Genomic DNA, 9,427 nt, shown 5'->3' with positions numbered 1-9,427 from the left:
TCCTTATCGGATAAGTCGATCGGCTCCTGGTAATGCCTACATTCTAGAAACCCTCGAAGGAGTTGAGTTTCCCAGAGCATTAAACGGCAAATATTTAAAGAAGTACTACCCCAGCATATGGGTCGATGCATAATAGTTTAAGTGCCGATAACACTCCTATCGGCTGGATTTAAATGTTTGGGGGCAGACTTAATGTTTCAAAAGATGCCGATAACAGTCTTATCGGCTAGACTAAAAGCTAAAAGCGGGAAAACAAAGGTGTGTTGCCGATGAAAGCTTCAGATGTTCAGCAGCGCTTGGATTGCCGATATGGCGCGCAGCCGGATCTGATTGGCTGTATCTATCTCTTTGATATCATCATCGGCAGAACCTTCTATCGGCTTCAGCTTCCTTTTCAACTGCAGCGCTTTGCGACCGTGGGCGTTTCGTTCTTGTTCAAGATGCTTGATGGTCTCCGGCAGTTGACTCTCTTCTTGCTGGGCTTGGGACAGAGCATCCTCTACTTGCTTGAGTTCGGCCAGTAGAGCTTCTCTTTTTGCCGATAGATCAGATACTTTCTGCTTCAGTGCATCACCTGAGGACTTTAAGGTGCCGATGTTCTTATGTTTCTCATCGGCTAAGAGTTTTTCCTTCATCATCTCCTCAGAAAGCTGGATTTGAGCGGCTCTATCGGCAAGGCGTCGAGTGGCTCTCTGGTACTGTAGCTGGCGGCTTTCTAGGTGTGCAGCGTGGAAGAGGGTTTCTTCAGCATCGGCAGGAATTTGGCCTCTAAGGGTTTTGAACAGGGCCTTGGCTGGGTCAGAATCGTTGACCAGTTGAGCTGTGTCTTGATGAAGTATGGCCGATAGCTCCTCCAGCTTAGCCCTGGTTTCTGCCGATACAGTCCCAATTGCCCGAGAGGAGCTTGCTTCCTCACCTTCTTCTTCGAAGATATCAATGGCGAAGGAGAATAAGCTATCAGGAGAATCTTGTTCCTGAAAATGAGAATGAAATAAGTCATTTTTTATGATCAAAGCTTCGGCAGACGATACTGGTGGAAAAATTGGGTGACTTACTTGCTTCAAGGCGATCTCTTGTCTTTGACTGAGAAGTGCTGACGGAGCTGCAGGCTGATCGGCCAAAGATGCCGATGGAGCTACAGGTTGATCGGCTGAGATTGCCGATGGAACGATGTCAACTGAAAGAAGACAAAAGGAGTTATGAAACTAAATAAGAATGAGTTCATCGGCAACGGTATTGTTAGAGTATGTTACCTGGAGGGGGGACAACGGTTGTCTGAATCAGGAGAGCCGCCGATGATATAATTGGACCCACCGGACCAGTCGTTTGTTCACTCATATCAACTGATGTACCTTCTGTTTGAGGTTCTTCCTGCTGGGGTTCTTCCATCTGTGGTGCTTCCTGCATTGGTTGGGGAGATGGTGCTTGCTGTGTCTGGACTTCTGGAGAAGAAGGGGAAGATTCCACCGGGATTGGAGACACCGGAGGAGGAGGGGGAGTTGCCACTTTCTGGCGCTTTGTTCCAGCCTTAGCACCTTGGGTGCCCTTCCTCTTTGGCTGGCTAGACTGGGGGGCATCGGTATCTTGGCGTTTGGCTTTTGCCGATGCACCAGTTTGCTGCAACAACAAAAAGGAGTTTATAAGTATAAATAAAGCCGATATAAAGATAGTCAGCGTAAAAAACAAAGATTTGATAAATTGCCTTGAAAACCCGCGCCAGAGTGGGGGCAACTACCGTTGGTGATGTCTGGGTTCTCCTGGTCGTAACTTTCCTGAGGCGCACGCCCCGATGCACGATGGAAGCCAGAGTGGGAGCATTGTGGCCGATTGAGGAAATCGGGCCTGATGGAAACAAGTCGATCGGCTTGCCACTCCTGCTAACCGATGGAGGAATATTATCAGCCTGCAAAAGGAATACAAGGGTAAGCTGCCGATGGAAGTAATAGTGAGAAAATGAAACGTTGGTTTGAGTTACTTACAGTGTCATCGGGAACTTCGTATTCGGGGTCAATCATGCCGCGGTATGAAAGTGCCGATCTGCAGAACAGATGCTCTTTCCATTCTGCCCACCATAACTTGTATGCCTGAGTGATAAAAGCAGCCGGAACCCATTCTGACAGATCTACGTCTACATCGGCGTTTGGTGGTAGTTGGGCTACTCGAGTCCACTCAAGAAGGTTGTTGATGGTTTCTCTGGGCTTTATCACATCGGCATAAGGAAGTGCAATCGGCAACTGGCCGAAAGCTAACTGGCGAGCTAATGCCGATGGATTGTAAAATTCGTAAGTCTGGGGAGAAGTTTTCGTGCTACCAAAGAAATTCACTGGAATGGCTCTGGGAGTCACAATTGCCATCATCGCCTCATTATCCCTGTCGAGAGCTTCATCAAATGGATTGAAGGTCAGAGGGAGCATGCTATCTGGGTCATCATAAGCCAGCCATGGTCGTTCATCTCTGGCCAGACCCTCATACAGAATCTCAAAGAATCGGCCGATCTGATCCGGATTATTCCCTGAACCGGGTAGGACTATAACGGCTTCGCCAAAGTTCAAGGGGGCACGCGTTGCCGATTCCTCTTCACCCAACACATGATTTTCGGCTATATCTCTTGGGAAGTGCTGAGAGAACAAGTTGAAATCAAGGCGCTTATGCAGGTGCAGATTGAGCCACATGTTGATAAACCACCAGGGGCCTCCCAAGTTGCCGATGGATTGGCCAAGCAGGAGTTTCTGGGCTACCTGATGAAGAAGGTGGTAAACAGCGCTGAGCAAATATCGGCCGAGAGGAAATTGGCCACCGTTAGCCAATCTTTCTGCTGCCGATAGATAGACAGAAGTCGGTCCTGCCGATCGACCACAGAATACAAACTTGTCCAGCCACATGCTCAGAAAGGTGGTTTGCTCCTTTATGGTGACAGGCCCTCTCCCGCGGTACTTCTGAATGTACCCTGACCAACCGCCGATAGCGCGAGTCTCCACTTTGGCACTGGGGGCAGTATCAAAAAAGTGGGTGCTATCGGCAGAAGATATATCTAGCCCAGTGAGCATGGCTACGTCGGCAAGGGTAGGAGAAGCAGGGCCGTGGCCAAAAACAAAAGCATTGAGAGTGTCTGACCAAAAGTAGGATGCAGCTATCAGCAATGACTCATTCCTGTGCATATCGGCAATGGATAGCCTAATGCATTGGGCTAGCTTCCTGTCACCTCATTGGACTTCATAAGAATTGCTGACCCTCAAGAACCAGTCTTTCCACCCTACGGTAGGGCTGGGCCAAGAGCGGAAAGTGTCTTTCCACAGATCTACAGAAAAGTTTTCAGCTCTAAAGGGGATTCTATTGGTTTCTGCGTTGATAAGATTGGTTGGATCTGAATCCCCTAGAGGACCGAGACATTGAAGGTGTGGTTGATCGGTGGGGATGACAATTTTATTGGACAACTCCTAGTGATTTTGGGGGAATAAAAATATAAAGAAAAAAGGAAAAGGAGAATATTCAGTAAGATGAATCGCGAATGAATAGGAGTATACACAGAAGATAAGATGGAAATCTGACCTCAGGGACGACGAAGCCAATGGCCATCTTGTCGTGAAGAGGACGTTGGAGGGCACCGGAGTTGATGAAGAGGAGTGCTTGTCGGAGGTCTTGGAGGTTGTAAATGGCGCCGCCGCTGGAAAAGTAAAGTTGGATAGTAGAATGGTGTGATGGGGGAGGAGTACCCAAGAAGGAACTATTTATAGGACAAGATGGGCAAGGGCAAATTCGACTTATCTCTTTGCCGCATCCGAGAAGCCCGAGGGTACTCAGGTGGATATGGTAACTGTTCGCACGATAATCCAGGGATTGTGCAGGTGATTTGATGGGAAGCGGTCATTATCTGAAGATATTTTACTGTGCGAGATCTCCTGGTCGGTCCATCGGCAATATTCTATAACGGTCATCTTGCCGATGGGCGGATAGGGGGGAAGTAACCGTTTTTGCGAATATCCTGGTCAGAGCATCGGCAGATCTTTGTAACGGTATTGTTACCGATGTACGACTGAGAAGAATGCCCGTTTGGGAAGTTGGGGATTTCGAGGAATCTGCGGAGGATTAGGATCAGAGTTGTCCAGATTGAGGTTGTCGGTTACCAGATTAGGAGCATTAATTGCGGAGAAGGCATCATTACTGCAGAGAATTTCGGAGCATTAATAGTTTTATACTCCGAAACTGGGGGGCATTTGTTGACACCGTTTTTGGGCACGTGTCTAGGATGGCAGGATAGGGTGGCAGTACGATGCGGGTTGCCGATGAGGATGGTTGCCGATGAGGGAGAGGTTGAATGTGACTAAGTCCACAGGCAGTAATATGGTGCCGATGGCCGGATAAAAAGGTCTGCCGATGACTATGGCAAGGGGATTGCCGATGATGCTAAGGAGGAGTCCAGAAGCTGCCAGTTGTCATATGGAGGAGTTTCGGTTTGTCACGAAGGATAGTTTTATTATTTCCTTAATTATTTGCATCGTTTTTGTATACGGATTCCGTGTGATTTGGAATTCGAATTCTAATCGTGTCTGGTTGTAGCTCTTTGAGCAGGGTATAAAATAGACCCTAGGACCTTGTAATAATGAATCAAGAAATCAATCAAACACACGTTTTTACTCATATCCCAGCATTTACTTTTCGACGACTTCGTCATACTTTTTCTTTTTGTTACGAGTTCTTAGGAATTCGTCGACTTAAGGTCGGCGTGTTCTCAAGTTCCGCGTGAGTACCTCTTAGCCGTGACATCCGGGCGCATCGCTGTTGTCAGGACTAAAGTATTCGAGTTATCACCTTTGCCGATAGCAAGGTCAAATCGGCTGGCACGCCTTAACGTTTGAATCGGGTATTAGCCCTTTGTGTTTGCAGACCAGTTTTGCATCAACAATGTTATGTGCATGTTTAATTTTGATGAATCCGTATATGGTTTTCTGGAGCTTTGAGTTTATTGCTGTCCAGTCCTATTCTGATGTACTTTTGCATTGCTAATTCTGCATCAGCTTCATTTGTTGGTAAAAAAGTTAAGGTTTCTTCTGAACAATGATGCACACCAGCACTCGTACATTGTTTCCTTTGCCATCTGGGTGTGGATGAAGATGCTGCCACATTACTGTCCATTGTTCTTTTGCTACTGCTGCTTGTTGGTGCAGTCTACGGACAGTGATCCCGGCAACTTCTGATCCTTGTTCAATTTTGACAGCCTCATATCTTAGATAGCTCTGCTGTTTTCGATGGAGATCATTGTCACCATGTGTTAGTCTATCTGGATGATGCACAATGATGCTATTTTCAGAAACATTCCTCATTGCATCCAACGGTGTAAGCAAGTATTCATGTGCTCTAGTTAAGCTACGAGCAAAAACTGCCCTTCGACAGAGTCTAAACTCATGGCTAGACGCATTTGTGTAATCTTCCTTATTTTATTTTTAAGTTTCTTGTTTCTTGAGTTGTTTTGGCAGACCTGTTTTGTTAATAGTTTAATAAAAGACTAGTAGGGGGTAAAAAACCCCCCTCCTGTTTCATAATAAATAAATTCTAAAAAACACTCACGCATGCACGCTGATGTTCAGACTTCATTCCCGACATGGAATCGCAGTTTCATTCCATCTGTCCGTTTTCAGAAACCAAAGCAAACATTATTCAGATGTTCAAACAAAGAGGACACAGGGATCTTGGTGTGCATACTGCAGAAAGAGAAATGGAACCTCGGTAACCATGGAGGCACATCAAATCCCTTGTGCTACTCCAGTGCTGCCTGAACGAGCGTCTTGCGCTTGGGGACTAGGACAAGGGGAACCTGCCGCGGTGTCGACAGCCCCGGCGCCTCGCCCATGTCGAGGTCCCCCGGGCGCATGCCGGCGGGGAGCTCCCATTCGAAGTGACGCAGGAGGCTGGCGAGCGCGAGCTCCAAGACCGGCAGCGCGAAGTTGATGCCAGGGCAGATCCTCCGGCCGGCGCCGAACGGGATGAGCTGGTAATCTGTCCCTCTGAAGTCCACCGGGGGACTGCCGCCCATGAACCGCTCCGGGCGGAACTCGTCCGGTGTGTCCCACGCAGCGGGGTCCCGCCCGATGGCCCACACGTTGACGAAGAGCGCCGTCTTGGCCGGGATCTCGTAGCCCTGCACGACCGCCGGCGTTGTTGATTCGTGTGGGACGAGGAGCGGCGCTGGTGGGTGCAGCCGAAGCACCTCTTTGAACACTGCCTTCAGGTACTCCATTTTGTTCAGGTCCGGTTCAGCAATGGCCGTCTGATCGTCGCTCACGACACGCACTATCTCGTCCTGGAGCTTCCTCATCACCCGCGGGTTGGCAACGAGTTCGGCCATGGTCCATTCCAGCGTTTGAGTTGATGTTTCAGTTGCGGCGGCTATCATGTCCTGCAGACACAAGAATCGAGACCAATTATATTGCTAATGAACTTTTCTTGAAAAAACTAACAGATCGAGCATTTCTGCAAAGTTTTTTTTGAGGAAAGCATTTCTGCAAAGTTAACCTTGGTGATAGCTTTGATGCGATCTTCTGTGAGCTCGAGCCCGTCGGTACCTTCTTCCCTCAGCCGAAGCAAGACGTCCAAGAAGTCCTCATCCTCATCCTTTGCACCGTCGTCATCCCTCTTCTCCTTGTGCGCGGCTACTAACTCGGACAGGAACTTATCCCACGCCTCGGCCATGTCGTCGAGCTTCTTATCAAGGCCCGTCGCCCATCTCACAAACCTCGCCGGCGCATCCGGTAGCACGTCCTCCGGTTGGAAGCCCACCATCAGCGCCGCCGAGTTCCCCAGCAGCTGTTTCAGCCTCTCGGCTGTTGCCCCGGCGGCACCGGTGGCCGCACGTGTGATCACCGCGTTGGTGTAACCGTACAGGAGCTCCCTCAGCTCCACGGCGGCCGACCCCGCCTCCGCGGCACGGCGGGTACGTGCGACGAGCGCCGCCACCTCGGCGGCCCGCACGGGCGCGAACGACTCCACGCGGCGCTGGGAGAGGAGGTGCACCGTGGCGATCTTCTTGCCCCGGCGCCAGTTGCCGCCATACGGCGCGAACGACACGTTGTTGCAGCCGTACATCAGCTTGTCGCCGGACACGCTGTGCGGGCGGGAGGCGAAGGCGAGGTCGTGGTTCCTGAACAGGTCCGCCGCCGCAGCAGCGGTGGACACGATAAAGGTCCGCCTGCGCCCGAGTTGCAGGTAGAGGAGGCCGCCACCGCCGCCATAGCGAAGCTGCAGCTCGTGCAAGGATCGGTGCGCGAGGCGGCCGATGAGGTGAAGGTGGCCGATCAGCGGTAGTGACGGCGGGGACGGTGGGAGCTTATTGCTGCTCCTGTGGTTCTTGATGACGTAGAGGAAGACGATAAGCGCGCCGGCGGCGAGCAGGTAAGGAGACATTTTTTCTGCTCTGATGACCAGTCTACTGCTGCGGAGAAAGAAAACATTGGATTTTGCTCAAGCTTGAGCGGTCGTCGATTAATCTCTCCACACCGTATATATATAAATTATAATCCATTTTATTCGAACCATTTTTTTAGACAAATAATAGCTTTTGATATATATTTTTAGACATAATATATATCTAGATACATTGTATAGATGAGTAATAAGGGTATTCTCAATGCTAGAAACTATACCTATTAATTTTTATAGACACTATATATAAACTATGGTCCCAATAGATAGTTTCTACAGAATATTTTTTTATCCATCACATTTATTCTCTCTCCATTCTCAACCAATTATATCACTTCATATCTGGAGTTTTATAGATAGACCCAGTTTCTATGGTTTTTGCTCTCTCTCTTCAATAACTTTCTTGCTACATAAGCAAAATGCTTAGGTGACACTACGATTAATGCTATAAAAACTATGATGATTTCTGCATTGGGAGTGCCCTATTTGAGCATGAATTCGATCCTTGTATGTCATTTTAGTCGAATGTACTTATTATGTAACGGTGTTACTAGAATAGACTAAATAAAATATAAAATACTAAAAAATAAGAAAAATAAAACAAGGATGGAAGAGCATACTACTCTTTATATTTTTTTTCTTATGTCTGTTTCATATAGTTTAAGCAAATTTAAGATTATAATGAGAATAGAGTGGAAATAAAACAAATAGCTTCCAAACAAAGTCACATCGACCTCTCTTTCTCGCGTCCTGTAGTTCATTTCACGCTCTTGTGGTCTGTATTCTCTGCCTGTCCATCTCTTAAATTTATCTCTCCACACGACGAGGGGCGGGGAACGATGTGGCGCGGGTCCGGCTCTAGAAATTTGAGGTCCAGGATGAAATATAGTTTTCCAAGTGGGCCAGGCCCGCTGGGCCGGCACAGGCACGGCCCGAGAAAGCATGGCCCAAGAACGGCACGGCCCGGTAGCCTGCGTGCCCGTGCCTGGCACGGCCCACCCCCGTGCCCGTGCCTGGGCTGCCAATTCGGCCCATGGGCCAGCCCGGGCACGGCACGGTAAAGTGGCCTGGCCCGCTATCGGCACGGCATCTGGCAGTCGTTCGATTCCCCTCGATGGATTGTGGCCGTCCGATCCAGGGCATCCGCGACTCGCCGGGTATATAAGCCAGCCAGCCTGGGCACGGAACGGTTCACTGAACCCTAATTCATTTCATCCTCCTCTCGCCTCTCGGTCTCTCCGGCTCCTGGTCTCCCACTCTCGGTCTCTTGGCTCTCGCCCTCTTCGCCGACGACCGACGGTGGCGAAGGGCAAAGACAACTCCAAAGGGCGACGGTGAGTCGCCGTCGTCTCCGCGGCCGCGGACCCCGCCTCATGTTCTCGTCCTCCGGCAGGCGCAGCTCTGGAGCTCCGACGAAGCAGGTATATTTGCCATCCCCTTCTGCTCTTCTTCTTCTTTCTCTAACTAAGTCGCACTGAGTCACTACCTCTTCTGCAGATCCGCGGATCCGCTACTCCTAGGAGCTCTGGCTCCGCCGTCTTCATCGCCGGTGACGTCTAGGTAAGAAAGACAAACCCTAGATCCGTAGTCTAACCCTAACCCTAGCTCTGATATGCTCTGTTTTTTATTTTTTTTCTTTCATCTTGATTTCTTAACTGCTGTTCTTGACTTGTTCTAGTCTAACCGTAACCCTAGCTCTGATATGCTCTGTTTTTGATTTTTTTACCTTTCATTTTGAGTTCTTAACTGCTGTTCTTGACTTGTTCTAGTGTAACCCTAAGCATAGCTCTGATATGCTCTATTTTTTTCTTTCATCTTGAGTCGATTGAGGCCAGGGCAAGTGACGATGCCGGCCCGGCCTCCCTCCGTCTCTGAGGACACGGTGGAGGCTAGTGCCACTGCCATGGCCGAAGAGATGGAGAGGGTTCGCGACCTCCCTGGTGACGACGACGACGACATGGGTGAAGAAGAGTTAGAAGATCTCTTCGGCCGTGGAGTTGTAGCTGGTGGA

The 9,427-nt window shown here is 49.4% G+C and overlaps 1 protein-coding gene across 2 annotated transcripts; it reads right to left on the bottom strand.

Moving 5' to 3' along the window:
• Nucleotides 5,581–8,222, bottom strand: LOC8056205 (cytochrome P450 71A1). 2 transcript variants are annotated; one of them, XM_021452307.1, is made up of 3 exons: nt 8,151–8,222; nt 6,511–7,423; nt 5,581–6,394 (listed from the first exon to the last, which is right to left on the bottom strand). In XM_021452307.1, exons 2-3 carry the CDS (start codon nt 7,396–7,398, stop codon nt 5,756–5,758), a joined length of 1,527 nt encoding a protein of 508 aa, XP_021307982.1. In that variant the 5' UTR covers nt 7,399–7,423; nt 8,151–8,222; the 3' UTR covers nt 5,581–5,755. The 2 variants fall into 2 exon arrangements, with proteins under 2 accessions (XP_021307982.1, XP_002460167.1); XM_002460122.2 differs by lacking the exon at nt 8,151–8,222 and having other exon boundaries at nt 6,511–7,509.

Source organism: Sorghum bicolor, chromosome 2 (genome assembly GCF_000003195.3).
Source record: "Sorghum bicolor cultivar BTx623 chromosome 2, Sorghum_bicolor_NCBIv3, whole genome shotgun sequence".
NCBI lineage: Eukaryota > Viridiplantae > Streptophyta > Magnoliopsida > Poales > Poaceae > Sorghum > Sorghum bicolor.
This window is presented reverse-complemented; position numbering and strand designations above follow the sequence as displayed.